We start from the raw sequence: 21,399 nt of genomic DNA on the forward strand, positions 1-21,399 counted from the left end.
GCGCTCATCTCAGCAGCGGACAGAATAGACTCTTGCGACCTTGCACTGGGCCTGCGGGGAGGCGGTGGGGAGGGTGGCCAGCGCTGTGAGGTGAGGTTAACGCGAGGCGCAAGCTGCGCTGAGGCGCATGAAACGCTGCGACGAGGGCCGCGACCACTCACAATGGCGCAAAGACGGCCGTGCCCCGCGACGACAATGGTCACGATCGCATTGGGACGAGAGTTCTACATGTCAGATAGTTCTTGTGTCCTAGTTGCCCTCGATCACCCACTCTCCTCATTGCTTTCTTGTTGCATTTATCGTTGACCTTGTTACTCACGCATTGGGCTGGACCCGTACATCTATCGCATTTTCCGTTAATCAACTCAACTAATATCGATCCGATGCATCCATCCACGCTGGCCGTGGATCAACCATATCGCGTCAATGACCCAGACGGCATGGACTGGCTCCTGCCACTGGATGACAAGATCGGCCGGCGTCGCAAGCGGCGGGCGTCAAGCGTGCCGGAACGCGAACCCGAGGCGGAACGCGACCTGAGCTCGAGCGTCAAAATCCCCAGGCTTTACTGGCCCTGCGATGCCCTGAACGACTTCTGGTCACGCTCCAAACACCTTGGCTGGGTCGGCAAATCAGTCTGGGATCTCTGGCTTTGGGGCAGGCAGAAACTACGCTTGGAGACAAAAGAGGAGCGCAGACGACTCCAATTGCTGCAGGAGCTCCGCGAGCTCGGCTACAATTCACAATCCAGGAACTCGAGTGAAGCACCCAAACGTTTGCGCCTGGGCAATTTGACACCACCACACCACCAGGAGCGGTTCAACCATCACGAAGTCGACGAAATGTTTGGCAGTACCGGTGGCTCGAGCCTGTTCGGCGGCGCGCCAGCCAACAACACGCAAAATCAAAACGCCGGCAGCAGCCTCTTCGGTCAAAACAAACCTGCTGCGGCACCCGCTGGAGGCAGTCTCTTTGGCGCCCCGGCAGCTTCAAGTGCGGGCCAGAGCAACTCACTGTTTGGCGCTCCATTGGGCGGCGCGTCTCAACCTGCCGCCTCTGGCACAGGCGGAGGTCTCTTTGGCGGTGCCGCCGCAAAGCCTGCTACTCCCAGCTTGTTTGGCGGAGGCCAGGCCGCGACTACACAGCCAGCAGCACCCACGGGTGGCAGCAGCCTGTTTGGAAACACTGCGACCGCTAAGCCTGCGACCGGTGGCCTTTTCGGCGCGTCTACTACACAACCCGCGACTCAGAACCAGACACAGGGCCAAGATGCTGGAAAGAGCTTGTTTGGATCATTGAGCACAGCGAACAACAACAACAACGCAAACCAACCACAAAATCAGAACCAGCAGGCAGTGGCGGAAGCTGCGCCCGCAAACCCGGCATACTTTGATCAGCTGCTGGAGCGTGGCAGAAAGAGGCAGACCGAGGAGCGTATCACACCGTTTGGCGAGCTTCCAGCTCTTGAACTCGGCTTGGCGGACATTTCACGCAAGGTTCGCAATCTGGGCCAAGGTGGACCATCTGTTGGACTTTCGCGCGGCGGCGATGCCAGAGCCCACTACCTGCTCTCCGCTTCCGGCGTAAACACTGGCCAGGCCTTGCGCGATCTTGAAAGGCTTGCTGAAGAGTCTATTCCTCAAGGCTCGGCTCCAGAGAAGGCTGCCAGCGCGGTGACGGGTGTCAAGTATGACCTTGCGCGCAGGCACCATGACGATTTCCAGGCTATGGTCGACAGCCGTGTGCAGAAGGCGCAAGACGACTTCAACAGAATGATCGATGACAAGCTTGCTGGCGTTGACTGGACCGCGCAGCACCAACGCATCTACGAGCATTTCGGACTGAAGAAACCCCAGGGACTTGACACCAGCGTTCGCGATTCCTTTGGTCCTGCAGAGACTGGTGCTTTCGGTCGGACCAGCAGGAAGAGCAGACTTGGCGCGTCCACGGCCGGCAAGTCTTTCGGCATGCCTGGGCTCTCACGTTCCGTCATCGGAACGCCCGGTCTGAAGAATGCCCGCCAGAGTCAGTTCGCCGACGTTCAGGAGAAGCTACCGGCTGATGGCATGCGTGTCGTGCCCGAAGACCGCGTCTTGCGCGTCAAGCAGACCAAGTACGCTGAGCGCGTGAAGGACTTGAACATTGCACGCCTGCAAGAGCGCGCCTACCCAATCTTCAACAAATTCGCTGAGGTTGAATCTGAGCCGTCTGGCGAAGATAACACCATGTTCATCAACGCTTACAAGGCGCTCGCGGAGATCACAGGAGAGGATCCATCCAAGGACAGCCTGGCTGATCCTGGCGCTGTCAGGCCGCGCCAGTACGCTGGCGATTATCTTGACGAGGCGCCCAATGCTAAGGGCCCCAGCGCCATCCGTCAACGCATCATATCTGGCTCTCGCACTTTCCTGGAGAAGTCTTACTTCAACCAAGTCGAGACCACCGTTCTTCGGAATCCGCGGGAGGCTAATGTCGGCGGCGTTCCAACATCTCTTGCAAAAGTCAAGGGTTACGCACGCGTGAGGGCTGCTCGCCGCGAGCTCGGCCCAGATCTTGAGATTCTGCAGAAGGTCAACGACGACTACTGCTGGGTCCTGATTTTCTATCTGCTGCGCTGTGGTCTTGTGGACGATGCTGTGGCTTACATCGAAGACAACGTCTCTGCTTTCCGCATTATCGACCGCAGGTTCATCGGTTACATCCGCGCATATTCCTCGAGCCCCGATCGTCGTCTGCCACCACCGCTGCAGAATGAGATCAACAACGACTACGCACAGAGAGTGCGCATGGCCCCCGAAGACACCATTGACCCGTACCGCATGATGGTCTATAAGATTGTAGGTCGATGCGATCTGAACAGGCGTAACTTCGAGGGAGTCAGCAGCGACATGATGGACTGGCTGTGGTTGCAGTTCGCTCTTGCGCGCGAGTACAACCGCGTTGATGAATATGCACACGAGGCGTACGGCCTGGACGAGCTTCGTTCCTCCATCAAGGACATCGGCGACCGGTACTTTGGCCCTAACAGTGACTTGCCGAATGCGCCGACGACGTTCTTTTTCATGCAGACACTGGCTGGTCTATTCGAGAAGGCTGTCGCCGACCTTTACCCGAACAACTACATGTCCGCTGTACACTTCGCCATCGCTCTCGACTATTACGGCCTGCTGAGAGTGAGCGATATCAACACCAGCGACGATCTCCTCTCATACACCACACGCCAGCAGCCGCAGATTGCATTCGGCAGCATGACTGGCCTCTACACGCGCGACTTCCGTACCGCGGATCCCGCTGCCGCGGTCGACTACCTTTCGCTCATCTGCCTCAACGCTGACCTGGACGGCGCACTTGGGAAGGCTCAGCGCGAGCTGTGTCACCAAGCTCTCACTGAGCTCGTCCTGGAGACTCGCGAGTTCGCTGCCTTGCTTGGCGATATCCGCGCCGACGGTCAGCGTATCAAGGGTACCATCGAGCAACGCCTCAAACTCATTGGTATTGAGAACGAGATCGACTTCTTGCGTCACATCACTCTTGTCGCCGCTCGCACCGCTGAGGACCAGAGCCGTACGACTGACGCTGCTCTTCTCTACCATCTCGCCGAAGACTACGACAAGGTGGTCCAGATCGTCAACGAAGCCGTGTCTCTGGCACTGACAGTAGAGCTCGGCGAGGAACCTCAACGCTTGATGCCTCTCAAGCCTCGCCAACACGAAGGTGACCAGGTCCCTCGTGAGCTGCAGGGCAGCCTCAGCTTGACTGCCGTTGACGACCCCGTCGAACTCTCCCGCAACTTCCGCAACCTCTACAACTCCGGCGCCATGTACTATGCCAAGATCAACGAGACCACCGTTGCAAACCGCGAGATCCTTCTGCACCTCGCCGACGCCCGCCGTGCTCTTGACGCTGGCCAATGGCCCGTTGCCGTTGACGTAAGCTCCACCCTACCTCCTCCCCTTTCCTCGCAACCACTCACTAACTTCATCCAGTGCATCGAGCAAGCCAAGGTCCTTCCGACCGAGACATCCGGCAACATGACCGCCATCCGCGCGAAGGCACAGGCTTTCAACGGCATGCAGCCCGTCGTGGCCCGCACGATCGGCCACATCATGATCTGGGCCGTCATCGCTCTGGCCAACGAACACGCCCGCCTGAAGGGCGCCGAATTCGACACGCCTGCCCAGCAGAATGTCATTGTGCAGTGCAAGAGTGCTGCCAAGGATATCATGGTTTTCGCGGGTCTGATCAGGTACAAGTTGCCTGGAAGGGTTTGGGAGACGTTGGCCCAGGCCGGGCAGGAGTTGGGTAGCCTGTAAGGGGGTCCGAGGGAGAGTCATTGTAGGATACCTGGCACGTAATTGTGCCATGCGGCGTGAATATCTGCGATTGTGTCATGCAGTCGTAACATAGCAGCACCGCTCTGATGCTGAGAGCGAAAATTCGAATGAAGTGTTCAGCTTTTGAAACTCGACTATGTTCCATTACCTCCCATAAATCATAACTTGGGGCCAATTATCTCACGTAAGAGAGGATTGTCGATTAATACTGCCAGGGACAAACTCATTCCTTGAAGCTGCCCCTTCCTCTGCGCTTCCTCACACTGCTAGGCCTGCTCCCACTGGTACTTTCCATGCTCGTTCCTATGCCTGAATCCAGGAAATAGTCACCGTCCTCATCTTCGTCATCTGCCTCAATACCAAGCGGAGGCACGTCCTCAAGCCGAACTTCAGTCGTGCCGTCCTCTTTCTGCTCCTCTTTGACCTCCGGCGAACGATACCGCAACGGCTGCTGCGTCGAAAGCGTAGGGAACGTCCGCTCTGTATCCGACAAGAAAGCATTCGCCTCCTCCTCAGAATCAACCTCCGTCTCCTCATCCTTAATCCGCACAGGCGCAGCCTCCGACTTAAACGCCGGCCCAAAGTACGCCGCCAACACAGCCCACGCGACCCCAGCGCACACCATCTCCACGCTCCAGAACACACCAACGAACACCACAGCGCTGATAATCCGGTGATTGTACATCAGCCAGCGCAAGCCCCGGAAGCGCGCGCGGAAGACGGCTCGCGCGGAGTAAATCTGCATGCGGCCGGAGCTCTGCACCTCGAGCTTCAGCGCCGCGGGCACGGAGTCCGCGCCTCGCGCGAAATTGGCGCCTTCGAAGACGCTGACGGTGAGTTTCTCGCTCTCGTGCCGGAAGCCCAGGAGGTACCAGGGGAGTTGCGTGGCGCGGTGCGCGAGCTCGACCATGGTGGAGCGGTAGTGCAGGATCGCGGGGCGGCGCGATCTGGCGAGGACGGGGGCGGTTTCGGAGAGGAGCGTGGGCGCGAGGCCATCTTTGACGGTTTCCAGCAGTCCGGCGGAGCCTGCTTTCTTCTTGTCTCCTTTCACGGGCGCCAGCAGCGCGACGTCTAGCATGAAGTTCCCGACCGCTCTGTTCTCCCGAGTGCGCGGCAGCTCCAGTTCCAGCTTTACATCGTAGGCTTGCGCGCTGACGAGGTCGCCCTGCAAGCTGACCGTGCCGTGCGGGAAGGGATTGATGTTCCTAGCCAAATCCAGCTCTTGCGACGGGTGTTGGTACAAAGCGTCCCATTGGAGGTGGATGTCTTTCGCGAAGCCGATGCGCGGCACGTAGCTCCAGTAGAAAAGCGTGTAGGCCGTCGCCGCGGTCGCAAGTAGGAAGAGGGCTGTTGTGAACACGAGCGCGGTGGTCAGGTAGGCGCGCAGGGCGGGTTTCGAGAAGACGAGGCGGAAGGGCTTGAGCACGATGTTCTGGTGGGACGGTTAGCTGTGGTGTGCTGATGGAACGCTCGGGTTCGCTTGTAGTGTACCTTCAGCAGGCCAAAGAGACCCACTCTCCTAGGATCAGATTCATCGTCGTATCGGTGTTTGGAAGCCATGCTCCTCACTCTGTGTTGTGAGCATGGTGAATGTTAAGTTGTTTACCCTGCAACATGCGCGCTCGCTGAGAAAGCTGGAGTGACGTCGCTCGAGACACAGCCAGGCCATGGGACAGTCGCGGTCACGTTACCCTCGTACAATGCCACAAACATGTACCGTACTTACTCGAATATGACCAAATGCGTGATTGATTTCAGCGCAGTTGCACATGGGGTCTTGATACGATATTATTGGGGCGATAAGCAGTCGGGCATGCGGACGAACCTTTCGGGAGCGGAGGCAGACCTCGAAACAATCCATTACCAGGGGATACCAGACCGGGCTCAACTGCCGAAGGACGACCTCATATACATAATCCCGGTCCGTACCATACCAGTTTTTCGGCCTGAAACTGGCATTCCTTGCGTAAAAAAACTCAAGGACCCACTGCACAAGGCCGTCCGGTTTTCGCTGGACAAGGCTATATCAACGACCGCTGCCCCGGCACCTCGTCCACCTTATTTTCTTGGACTTCAAAAGCTGACTAAAATATTCTCATGCACGGTATTACTATTACGCATTCTTAATCACGATGCTGGGGGGCCGGCCTTTTTTTTGCTATGTATTTTACAACGTACAAGTCATGAGCTGACCAAAGAAAGTGAGGAAGGAAAACAAACTAAGAGTACACGAAAACAGTCTGCCAGTCCTCCGAGGTGAATGAAAAAGGTGTCTGGCGAGCCTCGCCGCACGCCTCCAAGGCGAGCAAGATCTCGACGATGAAGCAAATGGAGCCTTCGGTCGACAAGCTCGGTAACCATGCTCTCATCTGACTATGCCGCATCATTATCCAATCCAGGATCAGCATATGATCTCTATCTTCAGATTCACAGGAACACGGATTGTAGAGTGCATATCCTTCAGCAGGTTAGCCCACTCGGATCCGGTCATTTCTGGCAACATATCCACAGGGTGGTACTCGCGCCTCATGTGGTCTGGCACATCCTCTTGGTCTTGGATGTGGATTCGAAGTTTTGTAAAACCATCGGGGCGGAAATTGCTTTTCAGAACCCGCCGTACCTCCTTCAGCAGCCTTGCCCTCGTTCTCAGCTTGTACAGGCGGGTGGGGTTGATCAAAGTGCCGGTGTCGCCGAGAACACAATCCACGTTTGTCCAGTGCATGAATTCGTTGGCGTTGACTTCCCTCCCCAGGATCTCGGCGGATCCGTACCAAGGGCGGACAATCCTGCTGTTGCTTGGGCTGCCTGGACCTGTGTCAACAAGCTCCTCCCTTGAGCGATGTCAGATCATACCATTGCTTCGATTAGGCCTCTCTCTGCTGTCTGCTGCTGACAGCAGCACTGGGTCGTTGACGAGGACAGGACCAACTCGGTTCGATCTCCGTGTCTTGGGCAAGCCTGCACGGGTGCTAATAGGCGAACGGGTCGCCATGGCAGGGTGGACTCTAGCCGCCATGGGCGATTCTCGAGCGGGTCGAAGAGACAATGGTTCGAGTGAAAAGTAAGACAAACTCTGTTCAATGCGCAGACAGAGGACCTTGTTATAAGGACCATTGCGAGGACTTTCAGAAGATGCAGCCCCTAATTGTCTGCAGCGTCTCTGCCTGAGGTCACCAACAGCGTTTTTGAAACCTTCGAGCTGGATGACCATAACAGGTCGCTTGAAACGTCGCACAGGCAGAGCAAAATCATGCGCTCCGGTGCGCTTCCCGTCACCACATTTGCCCAAGAAAGCTGGATAGCGGTGCAGAAGATTCTCGAATGACTATTCCTTGGTATGATCCTTCTTAATCTAACCTGCCGCGACCGCACAATCTCTGGAGCGGGTGTGTCCTTCCGATGCAGGAGTTGCACACGAAACACCCTCTGGCAGACTCGAGGTACAATCACGGACTCCAACAGGATGACTCGGAAGCGGGTAGGGAAGTCGCTAACCAATTGGACACAAGCGTCGCATTCTTTAAGGTCGCGGCATAGAATATCTGACAGGTTTCATGTGGCCGCCTGCTGCGGCGCATGAGGGTGGCAGTCCTTGTCTCGCGAAATCAGCGCTGCAGCAGGCTGTGCTGCGCCTAGATCAATTGATACTTCTCGGCGCATTTTGCCGAAGTGGACCGGTGAAGACGTCTGACCAGGGTCAGTGGCACGCTGCACACGTGCGTTGAGGAGCGCAGCATCTGTGCAGATTGAATCGACGACAGGGCTTCGTTAGCATTCACTGGTGATTCCATTTCGTGTTAATGGACAGCCATAGTACCACCACTGTGAAAGACCTTCGGTGTCACGAGGTCGGGTCTGTTCAATTGAATAAGGACGAAGAAGCAAGTAACGAGTCTTACTAGTCGTTCACGTTACACGGTTCTGGGTACAGCAATTTGATTTCCAAGTCTCCAAGCCATTCTTCCACAAAACACAGCTCGCGGCCAAAAGACTGGGGAAAAATTGACCGCCTCAATTACCCTTTGCATCGCCTGCTTTCTTCACCCGAACGAGTCCCGTCAGACCTCCCTCACCTGCACCATTTTTCGCAATGAAAGTAACCAGCGCTTCCCAAATGCTGGGGTCTCCATTTTTCTTGATAGGAATCTTTTGTTTCTTGGTTCCCTCGATAGGCCCTTCATCTTCCCTCGAAATGAAGACCGCAACAATGGTGTCACTGTCATCGATTTCGTCCGCGATAGTGTTTTTGATCGATACGAACAGCTTCTCGTGAGTCTTTGCCTTCACCAGATCGACGACGCCGACCGACTCCTCCTGCCCCTGGAGGTACAGGTGAAGCATCCTCTTTGTCAGGAACTCGTTTACCTCTGAGGATTCTCCCATAGTGGTTGCTGCATCGCTTGTAGCTTCTTCTTTATGCTGGGCTGGCATGTTATCAGGGCCCCTATCATCAGCGTTGTCAATTCGCGCATTGCGTGTATCCATCGACAGTGGACGTGCTACGTCCTGAACACTCTAAGTTGGTTTACTGGAGTTTGAGGCAGCAGTGTCGCCCTCGTTGATTCCTTGGGCTGCGTTCGAGTTGCGAGGCGGGATAGATTCGTGAGTGAAGGGAGCAGAGTGCTGTGGGTCTGGTGGTCCACCTTCGGCTAAACTTGTTTTGGGGGACTCGTTCGCTGATGCCTGGCGCCTGGCTTCGGTCAGCCACTCCAGACCATGCAAGCTATTCAGATTATCTCGAGGAGTCGTCTTTGCTGCACTGGATGGTGTTGGAGCAGGAGTCTCATCGACTGTTGAATGGGGCACGGGAATTTGAGTTTGACTCGGGTTTTTTGACCGCTGCGGTAGAGAAGCAGGGCTGCTGGCCATGTGAATTGCCGAGGCCTCTGTGGAACCGGGGTTGCGCATAATTTGTTGAGTTTCCTGTCGTGTGCTGGGTGTAGAGCCGCATTGGGTCCGACTCATCAGATTCTTCGGACCTCCACGGACGACTTTGGAGGGATCCGGTGCCGCAGTTGCCGAGTGCGAAGAACCGTGAAGAGCCTTTCCCCCTGAAAGGGCCTTCCGCTGGGAGTCGCAGGCATCGTTTGTGGATTTCGCAAGCTTGCCTGGCGTCAGTTTGAGGCAGACGAGGAGACTCGGCTTCGGGGCGGTTACCTCATTGTTGAGCTTTGGTTTCTTAGCACCGACGTTCTCCTGAGCCGCAGGACGCTTACCAAGGTTGGTCGCACCCTTTAAAGGGCTCGCGCCCGGTTCCTCAAGTGAGTTGCCTGATGAGGCATTGACTGCAACTTCCGAGGGAAGAGGAGTGTTGTCACCATGATTAGATTGGCCATGGGACGGTGACATCTCGGGCTTTTTGCGATTTTCAGCTCTTAGGCCATCCAACTTTGTCTGTGTGTTGCCCATTGATGGATTTTCAGGGCGCATAGGTGCTGTTGGAGCGGTAAATTGTGTCATGACATTCCCACCGCTCGACTGCGGATTGTTGTCACGGGTTTGTTTACGCCTTGGAGTTGTTGCTACGTAGTCTGGGTCCTTGTCGATTTCCTTCTCGTATTCGGTAAGCCAGTCAATGTCGTCGCTATCTCCAGGGCCTTCAGACTCTTGCGAGTTCGGGAGGCAGTCTGAGTCTGAAGGTTCCCAAGCTTGAGGAAGGTTCTTCGTGTGGTTCCAGTGGTAGCGCAGGATCTTGCCGCGAACAAGATTGTAGAAATGTTGCCACAGGCTAACCGAACGTCAGTAATAGCAGCAGATTTTGTCATTCACTACTCACAGGTCACGGTCGTCGGAGTTAGAGTAATACAAGTTCCTTGGGTAAAGGCGATGGGTAGCGGTTTCGTGTTCGTTGTCGGGAGAATCAAACAGCCAGTAGGGACGTGGCTCGCTGGGACCAGGCCACAATGATGGTCCTAGCTGTTGAAAAAGCGCTTGTGCCTCGCGCTTGATACCTTCCGAAGTGCGAATACGCTTTGTGCTATAACTCACAAAGCGAGAATTGATCGTATCGAGACCGGACAAGAGACGAGAGAGCACAGGATGATCCCGGACACCCTTCGCTCTTGATAAGCCTCTGCTGAAGTTGAAGCCGAGTCGGATTTCGAGTTCAAGAACACCTAATGTACCATCCATGATGCATCGGTAAGAGGGTGTAGCTGAAGGTGTAGGAGGGAGTTGGTCTAAGCGTGTACGAAAGCGCGGCGCCGGCCTCCACTGACAGTAGAAGTCAAACGCAGACAGAAAATTCACCTGCAGGTAGGTGGCGTAGCGAGCAAACGGTCCACCTGCAGAAGTGAAGGCTGAGAGCGGCGGCGTGCAGCTGCTGCCTGGATATCCAATTCCAGGACTTCTAGACATCATTCTCAGCCTAGCCCATACCAAAGGCAAGAAAAGGGATTGCGGAAGCGCCTGAATCTGTGCCAGCTCCAATTGCATGGACAGCTGCATGTCAAAGGGGCTCTGACTCGGTAAGCGCTAGAACAATGAAACAGAACTGCTCGCTAGCCCTTGCTACCATTTTCTCTTGGGCACTGCGAGTTTCCCCCTAGCCTTGTCGGCCTGTGTGTCTTCCATTACATGTCAATTTAAGGGTTATAGATAGATGGAGACAGCTGTGAAGTCATATTCACTTCTGACGTGCGATCACGATTTTGCGAAGGCCCTTGCAGTCAGTCACGGCATGAAAATTGCGAATCTCCTAGGATTCATGCCAGTGACGATACCTATCACAATCTGCAGGCTGAAGGCCACAGCTTTTCGCTCGGGACGCCCTTCCACTCTCCCCGCGCCTGCCAAGGCGGCATCGACTAGGATTGAGATCCTATGTGCAGGCGCCGCATCGGATGTGACAGGCACAGGTGTAGTGGGCATGGAAGACAGAACATCTCGCTAGCGCTTGCTGAAGAAACGCCGCATAGACCGGCTTCAGCTGCCAAGTTCCTGCGCCCCTTTCCCGAGTTTCAAGTCTCGATATCTTGGAAAAATGGCTAGATGACTTTGGGTTATATCTGTGTCAACGTATACTGTACAAGCTGTATTCATACCTGAGGCCCTTGGTAGCCTAGTTCTCGCCAAACATGAAGATGCCCTTCCCGCTCCTATATCCCTCCAAGGTACCCTGGACGGCGTCCACCAGCTCCTGTTGCTTGGTCCCAACATTCCAGTGCACGGGAGCCATAGGGGTATCCTGGAACTTTCCCTGCCTCGTGAGATCCAGCACCTCGTCGACGCACTTCTTCTTCTCCTCGGGGTTGTTCTTGCTCCACTTGCTGACCCAGAAGCCATCAAAGCTAATGTTCTTGAAAATCAGGAGTGGCGTAGGAAGTGTCACGGGCTGCTTGGACATGGCGCCGTATGTGACGATGTGTGCGCCTTCGGAAAGGTGCTTGGCCATGTTGGTGACGAGTTTGCCACCAACACAGTTCAACCCTAGCTTTACTTGCTCGCGACCACCATTCGTGAGCTCCTTAATCCGATCTTTGAATCCCCTATCCGCAACTTCTTCGTCGGTGACAACAATGTCAGCACCCAGGGATTCGAGGTCCTTCTTCATTTCCTCAAAACCAGTATCACGTTTTCGCACAATGTTGATGCTCTTGTAGCCCCAAAGCTTGCCCAGCTGAATCGCAGCGCGACCGACACCAGAGTTCGCACCGTTCTGCATGAACCAGTCGCCAGGCTCCAATGTCGCGAAGTCCTTGAGCATGCGGTATGCGGTGCACGGGTTGATGCTGACTGTGCCGACTTGTTCGGGTTTGAGGCCCTCCTTGTTCTCGATTTTGAGAAGCGGATCCGCGGTGGTCTGCGCATGTGTCCTCCATGTTCCGAAGCCAGGTGCTTTTTGAATGACCCAATCGCCCTTCTGCAGACCCTTCACACCCGATCCCACGGCCATGACTTCTGCGACGCCTTCATTTCCGCCGACTGCCAGAGCTTCGGCGCTGCCCAACTCCGTGGTGAATGTTGGTTTTGAAGGGTAGACACCTTGAATCTGGTTGATATCCGCCGGGTTGATTGGAGAAGCCAGGAACCGTAGGTTTACAAGGTTGCCATGAGGCTGGCTGATGGAATGGCCGTGGAATCGCAAAACATCTTTCGGCTCGCCATAGTCCTGAAATGTGAGGCACTTTGCTTGCTCGTAACCGTAGACGGAGACCGAGCGGGATTGCTGGGCATTGATGGGCGCAGGTCGAGTCTGGCGCAGGGCCGTCGCGGCTGCGCGAAAAGCTGCCCTTTTTGCGAACATTTTGCTGGCAATGGACAAAAAGAAGGTGGTATCTGTCGTTCACTTAGGCTTATGGAATGTCCGTGAGCATAAGTAGCTTGAGCTTTGATGCGCGATGACGTCGGGATAACCGTCGGCTTAGCGGAACTCTAATTTATCTACCTACCATACATGTACCCTATACCTACACCTTATCGCGCAAATTGTCGCGATTTTACTCTTATGAGTGTACGAACGGATAGAGTGTTAGCTTTGCTTTACTCATACAAGCGACGGGACAACTGTCCACAATAGTGATCAATAGCCATACACACGGCCTCGAGGCCGCCGTAAGTTCGATACGTCGATGAAACGCGAGTAGCGCATGCCTTTTGCCAAATTACGTACGGCCGTGTGGTCATTGAATGACTATTAAATTTCCCGGAAACTCTTCTGCCTTGGTAAATTTTATGTTCTGCAATTGATTCATATCTTCCGTACCAAACTACGCTCCGGTCCACAGCGTATTTGTTGCTTGTAGGCAAGAGTTTTGATATGCCGCTGTTTCGGTGTGCGTCAGTAGAGGCTGACCATCGTACCCAACACGGCATCTAACCACGGTTTCTGACCATGAATATCGATGAATCGTCGGCCATGGTTTTCGACTACGATTCCAAGCAACGGTATCTGACCACGGTATCTGACCAGACTCGGCAAGTGAAAGCCAGCTAGGTACCGCTTTCCCTACCGTCTTGCTCAATCACGCCGGTCAACAGCATTACGAGAAATTGAATGCGCCATCTTGCGCATTACCTGCCAGCTTCCATACTCATCTACAATTAATCCGTGAATGTCATCCACAACAAATGTCAGAATCAAAAGAACCGTTGTCGCCTTGTTGAACATGCACTTCCTGCACTATCCTAGCACCATTCGGCGTTCCTATGCGTGCTGTCCGCATACCGACCCAGCTCTCTTGCCAGTGCTCGGTATCATCTCTAGCGATTCAGGAGATGTGTCTCCCCTTCAAGCCCTACTTAGAACGTCGCCATACGGCATCCGCGGCCCGAAAGGCGGAGAAGCTAGAGAAACACGACCATCAAAGGTGGAACGAGGACCTTCTGCGGATCGCGCTGAAAAAGGTCAGCTCGGTGAACAGTCTTACGCACAAGGACCCCGCTGCTGCTGTGCAAAAGCGTAGGGAGATGCGCGAGGTTGGGTCGAAGGGAGGGCTTGGGTAAGGTCGAGGGTGTAAAGATGGTTGCAGGGAAGCCGAATGCCAAGACCTCGTAGTTTGGGTTGCCGTAGGTGGATGGTTAGAGGTTGGAAGCAAGTGTGTCACGTCATTCAACCGAGCCTTTTCACGAAGCTTGGGAGCAGAGCGATTGGAAATGCGAGTGTGAGATTTTGCGACAGGACTTTTTCTCTCCAAATGGGCGACAATCAATTCGTCGCTGTGTTCATGTGTAGTTTGTCGTACACATATGTTTCAAAGTACAGGTCTCGATAAACAGTCGTACCAACGCAGAAGGGGTATGCCGCTCAACTCCTGGTGCAGAAAAAAAGCAACCTAGACCAAAGAGAACACAGAAAACAGGGAATGCACATAAGAAACCCTTCCTCGGGAAGGTACCGTCGGATAGCGCCCGCGCGAGGAAAGACCATCCAGTGGCCGTTCGATGCCATACAGTCGTCGCTTCTCATCGTCTTTCAATACCACGCCATTCTTGCCCTATGCATGCATGCAGGTCCTGACGACTTGGCTGATGAATGTGGGTCCATGTCTCAGAGGCCAGGCTCACCTTATGAACATGTTTTCATCCCAGCCCAGGTCTCCGCCGTTGGCAGCGCCGTTACCAAGAGTCTTGATCTCTGGCAGCAGCGGTGCTGGTTTATAGTCCACCTCCACTTTCTTTTCGCTTTCTCTTGTCGCCGGCCGATCCTCAACTACGGCGTCTAGGTCGGCGCCTCCGTTCAGCATGAACATGCCGCTCTTGCGCTTGAACCAACTTCCGGACTTGCTGCGCTGGCGCATCTGCGGCTGAATGGTCTGAGCCGAGGCCGGGCGGCTGAAGGACTCTGGCTGTGCTTGTTTGGGCGATGTCTCGACGGATGAAGCGCGGTTACCGTGGAGAGAGGTGCGGGAAGAGCTGAACGAGTTGCGGAGATTGTTGAGCGAGAAAAGCTTGCGAACCGACTGTCCCTGCTTCTGCTCGGGTATTTTGGAGGGCGTACGGGTTTTGCTGGCCGGCGACGCCGGCGTTTGGAAGCTGTCGGCGCGGTCCAAGTTGCGGTCAGAAGATGTCGAGGACGACATTTTGGCGAGTCCCTCGTTCTCAGGCTCAGGCGTGGGCGGAAACGTGCCAGCGATGTCCTCGGCAGATGTAGGGTGCGACGAGAGAGGTCCTCCGCCTGCGGTGGGTGGACGAGCAGCGTAAGCGGGCGACTTGGGAGGAGTATCTAGCGGGGCGGGAATGTTGGTGCCGGCCGTGAGTGAAAAGTCGATGGGTGTGAGCGTGAGGAACGACTTGCGGCTCATGTCCGTGGCCATTTTCACTTTGGCTGGGTGCAGGGATGGGCGCAAATGAGGTACTGTACGACCGTGCAAGGGTCTCGCGCTGGGGAAACCTAGGCGTGTTCGTACAACGAGGACGATGAAACGGCACAGGACGAGGCGTACGAGGACCAATGCTTTCACGGCGGGCTCGGCGGCACTAGGCTGACGCAAAACGGGTGCACACGATGATCGCGGCGACGGACATGCAGAGGATTAAATAGGAGACGCGGTGTTAAGAGCGATTCATGCCCTACATGTGAACTCAGGGCGAGATGCAGGCCATGACAGCCGACCTGCCAAATCAACCAATCGGGCGCTTCTCGAACACGAATTCAGCCGCGGCAAGCGGCTTCAGACTAGTCACGAGCACGGAGGAGTGCCGCCATACAAGCGCCTGTCCCTTAGACTGCGACCTTGCGAATCATGCAAAAGTGTAGCCGATCATAACGATGGAAGCTTCCATTTTTCGGTCCCTACAAAAAAATCCAGGGTTCCTAGGGCCAAAGGTTCGCGAGCTCACAGCTCTCCACATCCGGTTTCAGTCCTAAACCTTGAAACTGCGCGGTTCGCACTCGCGTGGCTCGGGACCGGTTTGCCGCCCCGCCGGCTCGTCCACCGTTGTGTAGGCGAGGCACCAAGACGAGGCCAGCGGCAGCATACGGCGTGTGTTCGCAATGCATATTTTACCTTCGTCCTCCTCGTGTGAAGTCCAAGCTGTTATGGAAGAGTAATGTAGCCAATGATGGTCGCAGCCTTGCAAGGCTCGCTAATCGTTTCACATCCATCTGAGTTCGAGACATCCCCGTGGTACACGGGTCGCGCTAGGCAGAATCAGGCACGCCTGCCGGGCTGCCTCGACCGCCTCCAAACCTCACTTCGTCCGCACGACGAGCCATCACACACACACGTGCGACGGCCGTCATATGTGTCGTCGCCTCCGTACAGATATCACACGTATCCGAACTTGCCCTATTTTCCCACACAAACAGGCGACAACCATTATGGCCGACACCGCGGAGAGTTACGAGAAAGCGCTCGAGCATCTTGAACACCTTCAAACTCAGGTAAGCCGAGTGTTTCGCCCCTGAAGTAATCGCAAGCAACATCTTCTCACGATTCTCGAAAGCTCGATGCCCTACGCTCAACCCTCCCAAACTTGGTCTCGCCACTCATCAAGCCGCAAACCAGCAAAGCACAACTGTTTGCGGACATCAAGAAATCCGCCACCACATCCACCAACCAGCTCGCATCGTTCCGTAATGACTGGAACTCCGAGCAAACACAGCAACTACTCTCCAAGTCTCGCGAAAGCGAGCAAAAAGACCCAGATATGAGCAAAGGCCAGGAAGTGGCGGCATTCGGGTGGAGTGAGAAAGAAGAGAAGCAGAGTTCATGAGCATCCCACTTATCACGACATTGATGTTGTCCTCGTAAAGACAGCATTTCGCCACTAATGATCTACGACAAATAATACCACCCAGTCCGCCGACTCCAGCAATCTCTCAAACTCGCAACGGCCTCCCGCCCGGCCACAGCCCAGCGCTCAAAGGCACCCGACTAAACCACGTCCCACCCGCCCTCTGATAGCTCAATGGATTCGTATCGCTCCTCTTCGCTCCCGGCTTCCACTGCGCATCCATCCACTTGCTCTCCGGATTTGCACCCCACCACAGACTCGGGTGCTCGTACTTGCGCGTTCGGAAATTGTACTGCGCGCCGCTGCGCCAACTGCCCTTCGTCCAGCTCGCATCCCAGGAATCGACACTTTCTGCGCGGATTGCATCCGGATCCAGATATTGCTGCCTTATACGCTCCGGGTCTTTCGGCCACCGACTCCACTGCCATTTCTGCGGGCGGTCGCGCATCAGCGTGCGCTTGCCGCTATTGATCGTGACGAAGACATCAGGACCCTCGTTTGTTAAGGCATCTTTCAGTCGGCCCCATGTGCCGCAGCGCTTGCCGTCGTTTGGGCGAGTCCAGTAGTACTTTGGCTTGAACTTGCGGATTTTGAGGTCGCCTTTGTACCAGCCGGCGCCGGGGAAGTGTTGGACGAAAGGCTCTTCTCTGGGGTAACGGCGGCGTGGACCAACGTCGGCCCATGGGCTGTAGCCACGGACATTGTTCCAATGGTTTTGTTGAAGGTTATTCGCCTGTGGGTTTGGGGCCCATTGGTGGGGAAGTGCCATGGCTGAAAAACTATCGTTGGGGATGAAATCGTAACGCATATGCGAACGATATTGAGAGTGTGCTTTAGTCAGATTTATGTTGCGAGCTGTACCGATATTTGCCCACTTCCCTCTAAAGGTTAGGTCCGGTGTTTGCAGAGTCACATAGCCATCAAACCAAACCCTTTCGCAAGCGCGGATCATCTCAACCAAAAGAGGACAGCGCTTTAAGGCTTCGGTTGCCACTATAGTTTGCCCGCACACTCTCGCTCACACGCATGTATGTGTCAAAGAAAAATGCGTATACCCGTAACTAGGGTTCAGTCCTGTCAAAAGCCTCCGGTTTAGTCCCGATGGACTTGAACCCGCCTCAACCGCCGCTGTTCAGCATATTAACGACAAAGGAAATTTTCTGCTATGATGCTGTAGAATGGTATCTGCTCCCCGCACTTGCCCCCAAGTTCATCCCTTAATGCAAAGCCCAAACCAAACAACAAAACGCCTCGTACGCCTCGCTCCATCCCGCAAACGATCTCCCAAGCCCTCTCAAACCTTCATCCACAAGCTCAGCACGCCCTTCGCGTACTCCACAATCTCGTCGCCGCCCAGTTTGCTCTCACCATACAAGCGGTCGACAAACGTGATCGGGACCTCGGCGACGCTGAACCCCATGCCCTTGGCGCGCACCATCATCTCCATCTGGAACGTATACCCCTTGCTCTCGGTCCGGTGGATCACCTCCTGCAGCACCTCCTTCTTGTACAGCCTGAACGAGCCCGTCAGGTCGCTGACGCCCGGCTGCAGCACCGTGTCCGCGAACAAGTTGGCGCCGCGCGAGACGAGCTTGCGCTTGAGGTCCCAGCCGAAGACGCCGCCGCCGGGCGCGTAGCGCGTGCCCGTCACGATGTCGTAGTCGCCCTCCTTCTGCAGCGCGATCATGCCCGGCAGGAACTTGGGGTGATGGCTGAAGTCGGCGTCCATGATGATGACGAAGTTGCCCGTCGCGTACTGCAGGCCGTGGACGTACGCGGTGCCCAGCCCGAGCTTGCCGGCGCGAGGGTAGAGCTTGATGTTTTTAGGCCCGATCGCGGCGATCAGCTGTTTGGCGATGTCTTGTGTGCCGTCGGGCGAGCCGTCGTCGACGATGATAACTTCCCAGTCGAGGTTGCTGAGGTGTGGTTGTTAGTGATTTCGATTTGCGACCTTGGAGGGAAATGTAGGCGCATACTGGGCTTTGAAGGTCTGCTCAAGGAGCCAGACGATGATAGGGAGGTTGCGACGCTCATTGTAAGTCGGGAGGAGGACGGAGTATTTGTTGCGGACAGACATGGTGAGAGATGAGTTGAGATTAGAGTAATTGGTTTGGAGGAGAGTCTGAAAGAGTGGATTTCCTATGTAGCAGGTAAGTGAACAGAATCCCGTCCCTGGTAGGCATAGACCGAGGGGTCTGGGCTGTTAGCTGTCCACTCCAACCCACTCTGGCCAATGATGCTGCAGCTTGCACTGGAGAGGGCGCTTCACGGTTAGATCCGAGCTCCCATCTCCGCAATCTTGAGACCGCGCGCCCGCATCGCATCGCATGCCGGGCTTCGGAAGACCCTCCATGCGCTGGATCGCAGCTACACCTGCACCGGCCATCGGAGTGCAACCACAACTGACGGCTCAGAATGGCCGACCAATCGGACGTCAGGCAGTTCCCTGACGTCAAGGATAAGCTCGCTGCACCCAAGAAGCTCTCACAATTCGAACGCGACCGACAATATGCTGAAGCTAAGAGGATACGCGAGGAAGAGGAAAATGCTGCGGCATTGAAGGAATTCGAGGAATCTTTCGCCAACGAAGACGATGACGATCAGGATGATGCTCTTTCGCAAAGAATGGGCGGTCGGGGCAGCAGGGGAGGCCCTAGCGGGCCGAGAGGAAATGGTTTCGGCGGTGGAGGGCGATATCCGACAGGACCAAGGAGTGGGCCAGGGAGTCTACCTGGACCAGGGATGGGCATGCCTCCTAGTTTGAAGCGTAAACGAGAGCTAGAAGTAGCGCGTGAGGCAGCTGAAGACCTCAGAATGGAGGGCGACTTCGGCTTCGACAAAAGAGACGGCTCTCGAGAAAGTCATTCGCCCGCAGTCGTACAGGAGGTAGAAAGAGAAGATACCACTCCGAAGCCCACCCTGCAACTTTCATCAATACCACCTGGCACAAGCATAGAAGAAATCAAGGCACTGCTTGCCAGCTTTGTCAAGGTACACTCCGTTCGATTCAACCCACCTGGTGGACCTGGTTCCGCGAGAAAGGCGCTCACGGCAATTGCTACCCTGGACTCGAGCGCCTCTGCCGGCCAGATCGACACAGCAGTCAGCAGTCTCCGCGATCGGTACATGGGATGCGGCTTTCGACTCTACGTGTCCCGCCACCTTTCCTCCGCCGCGCAGTACCAAGGGATAGGAGCAACAGGCAATTCAGCGTCTGCCGAGCCTTTCGGCGCGCAGAGGAGCCGCAACTCGAACCCAAGACATTCCATGCGAAACGCCCCTCCGCCCCGCGACCAAAGAGGGTTTGCGCCACCAGAATACTACGATCAGCAAGGACCGGCAGTGAGGTCAGCAGCGGCGCAGGTCGAAGTACACCCGCCCCTAGACATTTCCACCATCCGCGCAATACACACCATCTCGGGCAAGATCCTCGCACAGAAAGACGCAAACCGGGCCCTTGAAATGGAAGCACTGTTGATGACTCTGCCCGAGGTGCAGAAAGACGAACGCTTCTCCTTCCTCTACGACAGCAAATCTCCCGCTGGCTTGTACTACCGCTTCTGTCTATGGGGTCCAGACAAACTGGAGGATCAAAAGCGCAACGCCAAAGGACCCGAACGCATCTTCAAGGACCTGGACATGGACTGGCTCCCCCCATACAAAGAAACCCCATTCCTCGACCTCACCAGCCTCGCCGACGCCGCAGACCACATAGACTACGATACGAGCGACGACGAAGCCGACGACGACGGCGACGAGCGCAAACTCAACAGCGGCCCCGGCGGCGACACCGACACGCGACGCACCGAGCGATCCCGCCTCACGCCCCTCCAAAGAGCGCGCTTCGTCCGCCTCCTCTCCCGCCTGCCCACGAGCATCGCCCGGCTCCGCCAGGGCGATATCGCGCGCATCTCCAACTACGTCGTCAACCACGCCGCCGGCGGCGCGGAAGAATTCGTCGACCTGCTCCTGCTCAACGTCGAGAAGCCCTTCTCCTGCTCCCAGGCGGCCAAATACGACCCGCCGGGCTCCGACTCCGAACCCAACGGCAACGGCAACGGCAACGGCAACGGCAACGGCAACGGCAACGGCAACGGCAACGGCAACGGCAACGGCAACAACGAAGATGACGACGACGACGACGACGACGACTACGAACCCACCGACTCCCTCCCCAACCCCACCCAACAACCGGCCGAAGACCCCTCCAACCCCAAGCTCATCGCCCTCTACACCATCTCCGACATCCTCTCCGCCAGCTCGACGGCCGGCGCGCGCAACGCCTGGAAATACCGCACGCTCTTCGAAGCCGGCCTGACGCAGCAGAAAACCTTCCAGCGCCTCGGCCGGCTGGACAAAGAGCTCGGCTGGGGCCGGCTGAAAGCCGAGCAGTGGAAGCGCAAGGTCGGCGTCGTGCTGGGCGTGTGGGAGGGGTGGAGCGTGTTCTCTGCGGCGGTGCTGGAGGCGCTGCGGAGGGATCTCTTCGAGATGCCGGCGGCTGGGGAGGACGAGGAGCGGGAGAGGGAGGAGAGGGTTAAGAAAGCGGAGGAGGGGGGCGGTGGTTGGATGAGTAAGTTTAAGAAGGTCGAGGCGCAGGCGCCGGCGCCGGTTAAGCAGGAGGTTGGGAGGAGTGAGGAGCGCGGTCGGCCTGCTCCTGACGCTAACAAGACTTCGGGTGGTCGGAATGGGGCGGGCGATGAGCCTGGCTCTAAAGCCCAGGAGCCCGCAGCAGCGGCCGCGTCGAAAGGCGGTATTGCGCTGAAAGCCGCGTCAAAAGGGCCCGTTGCGCCTAAAAGGCGAATGAGGGCGGAAGACATGTTTGGCGACAGTGATGGGGAGTAACGTAGCTACGACACGAATTGAAGAGAAATCATTCACATACACTTTC

At 56.0% G+C, this 21,399-nt stretch overlaps 9 protein-coding genes across 9 annotated transcripts; 3 read left to right on the forward strand and 6 right to left on the reverse strand.

The window, feature by feature from the left end:
* The first annotated feature begins 596 nt into the window (after positions 1–596).
* Positions 597–4,468, forward strand: WHR41_01954 (uncharacterized protein). The gene is made up of 2 exons (XM_069370560.1): positions 597–3,929; positions 3,987–4,468. The coding sequence occupies exons 1-2, from the start codon at positions 843–845 to the stop codon at positions 4,311–4,313; spliced, it is 3,414 nt and encodes a 1,137-aa protein (XP_069232210.1). The 5' UTR covers positions 597–842; the 3' UTR covers positions 4,314–4,468.
* On the reverse strand, positions 4,437–6,127 carry WHR41_01955 (uncharacterized protein). The gene is made up of 2 exons (XM_069370561.1): positions 5,826–6,127; positions 4,437–5,766 (listed from the first exon to the last, which is right to left on the reverse strand). The coding sequence occupies exons 1-2, from the start codon at positions 5,892–5,894 to the stop codon at positions 4,558–4,560; spliced, it is 1,278 nt and encodes a 425-aa protein (XP_069232209.1). The 5' UTR covers positions 5,895–6,127; the 3' UTR covers positions 4,437–4,557.
* A 2,218-nt stretch (positions 6,128–8,345) lies between these two features.
* On the reverse strand, positions 8,346–8,765 carry WHR41_01956 (uncharacterized protein; the record flags this gene model as incomplete). The annotated part of the gene is made up of 1 exon (XM_069370562.1): positions 8,346–8,765. One exon carries the CDS (start codon positions 8,763–8,765, stop codon positions 8,346–8,348), a length of 420 nt encoding a protein of 139 aa, XP_069232208.1.
* Positions 8,766–11,394: 2,629 nt separating this feature from the next.
* Positions 11,395–12,579, reverse strand: WHR41_01957 (uncharacterized protein; the record flags this gene model as incomplete). Its single annotated transcript, XM_069370563.1, has 1 exon — positions 11,395–12,579. One exon carries the CDS (start codon positions 12,577–12,579, stop codon positions 11,395–11,397), a length of 1,185 nt encoding a protein of 394 aa, XP_069232207.1.
* Positions 12,580–14,335: 1,756 nt separating this feature from the next.
* Positions 14,336–15,088, reverse strand: WHR41_01958 (uncharacterized protein; the record flags this gene model as incomplete). Its single annotated transcript, XM_069370564.1, has 1 exon — positions 14,336–15,088. The coding sequence occupies one exon, from the start codon at positions 15,086–15,088 to the stop codon at positions 14,336–14,338; it is 753 nt and encodes a 250-aa protein (XP_069232216.1).
* Positions 15,089–16,015: 927 nt separating this feature from the next.
* WHR41_01959 (uncharacterized protein) lies at positions 16,016–17,438 on the forward strand. The gene is made up of 2 exons (XM_069370565.1): positions 16,016–16,158; positions 16,221–17,438. Exons 1-2 carry the CDS (start codon positions 16,018–16,020, stop codon positions 16,488–16,490), a joined length of 411 nt encoding a protein of 136 aa, XP_069232215.1. The 5' UTR covers positions 16,016–16,017; the 3' UTR covers positions 16,491–17,438.
* WHR41_01960 (uncharacterized protein) lies at positions 16,597–17,280 on the reverse strand (the record flags this gene model as incomplete). Its single annotated transcript, XM_069370566.1, has 1 exon — positions 16,597–17,280. The coding sequence occupies one exon, from the start codon at positions 17,278–17,280 to the stop codon at positions 16,597–16,599; it is 684 nt and encodes a 227-aa protein (XP_069232492.1).
* Positions 17,439–17,538: 100 nt separating the features above from the next.
* WHR41_01961 (uncharacterized protein) lies at positions 17,539–18,681 on the reverse strand. Its single transcript, XM_069370567.1, has 2 exons — positions 18,488–18,681; positions 17,539–18,427 (listed from the first exon to the last, which is right to left on the reverse strand). Exons 1-2 carry the CDS (start codon positions 18,586–18,588, stop codon positions 17,806–17,808), a joined length of 723 nt encoding a protein of 240 aa, XP_069232493.1. The 5' UTR covers positions 18,589–18,681; the 3' UTR covers positions 17,539–17,805.
* A 245-nt stretch (positions 18,682–18,926) lies between these two features.
* WHR41_01962 (uncharacterized protein) lies at positions 18,927–21,353 on the forward strand (the record flags this gene model as incomplete). The annotated part of the gene is made up of 1 exon (XM_069370568.1): positions 18,927–21,353. One exon carries the CDS (start codon positions 18,927–18,929, stop codon positions 21,351–21,353), a length of 2,427 nt encoding a protein of 808 aa, XP_069232490.1.
* Between the last annotated feature and the right edge of the window lie 46 nt (positions 21,354–21,399).

This window comes from Cladosporium halotolerans, assembly GCF_011745625.1.
Source record: "Cladosporium halotolerans strain TM138-S3 chromosome Unknown Sca5, whole genome shotgun sequence".
NCBI classification, from domain to species: domain Eukaryota; kingdom Fungi; phylum Ascomycota; class Dothideomycetes; order Cladosporiales; family Cladosporiaceae; genus Cladosporium; species Cladosporium halotolerans.

Excerpts from the sequence above, each read along its gene's own strand:
- WHR41_01954 (XM_069370560.1), top strand. The coding sequence starts at position 843 with ATGTTTGGCAGTACCGGTGGCTCGAGCCTGTTCGGCGGCGCGCCAGCC. Across the intron at positions 3,930-3,986 it reads AATGGCCCGTTGCCGTTGAC|TGCATCGAGCAAGCCAAGGT; the intron begins GTAAGCTCCACC and ends AACTTCATCCAG.
- WHR41_01955 (XM_069370561.1), bottom strand. The coding sequence starts at position 5,894 with ATGGCTTCCAAACACCGATACGACGATGAATCTGATCCTAGGAGAGTG. Across the intron at positions 5,767-5,825 it reads GTCTCTTTGGCCTGCTGAAG|AACATCGTGCTCAAGCCCTT; the intron begins GTACACTACAAG and ends CCGTCCCACCAG.
- WHR41_01959 (XM_069370565.1), top strand. The coding sequence starts at position 16,018 with ATGTGTCGTCGCCTCCGTACAGATATCACACGTATCCGAACTTGCCCT. Across the intron at positions 16,159-16,220 it reads TTGAACACCTTCAAACTCAG|CTCGATGCCCTACGCTCAAC; the intron begins GTAAGCCGAGTG and ends GATTCTCGAAAG.
- WHR41_01961 (XM_069370567.1), bottom strand. The coding sequence starts at position 18,588 with ATGTCTGTCCGCAACAAATACTCCGTCCTCCTCCCGACTTACAATGAG. Across the intron at positions 18,428-18,487 it reads GAGCAGACCTTCAAAGCCCA|CAACCTCGACTGGGAAGTTA; the intron begins GTATGCGCCTAC and ends ACCACACCTCAG.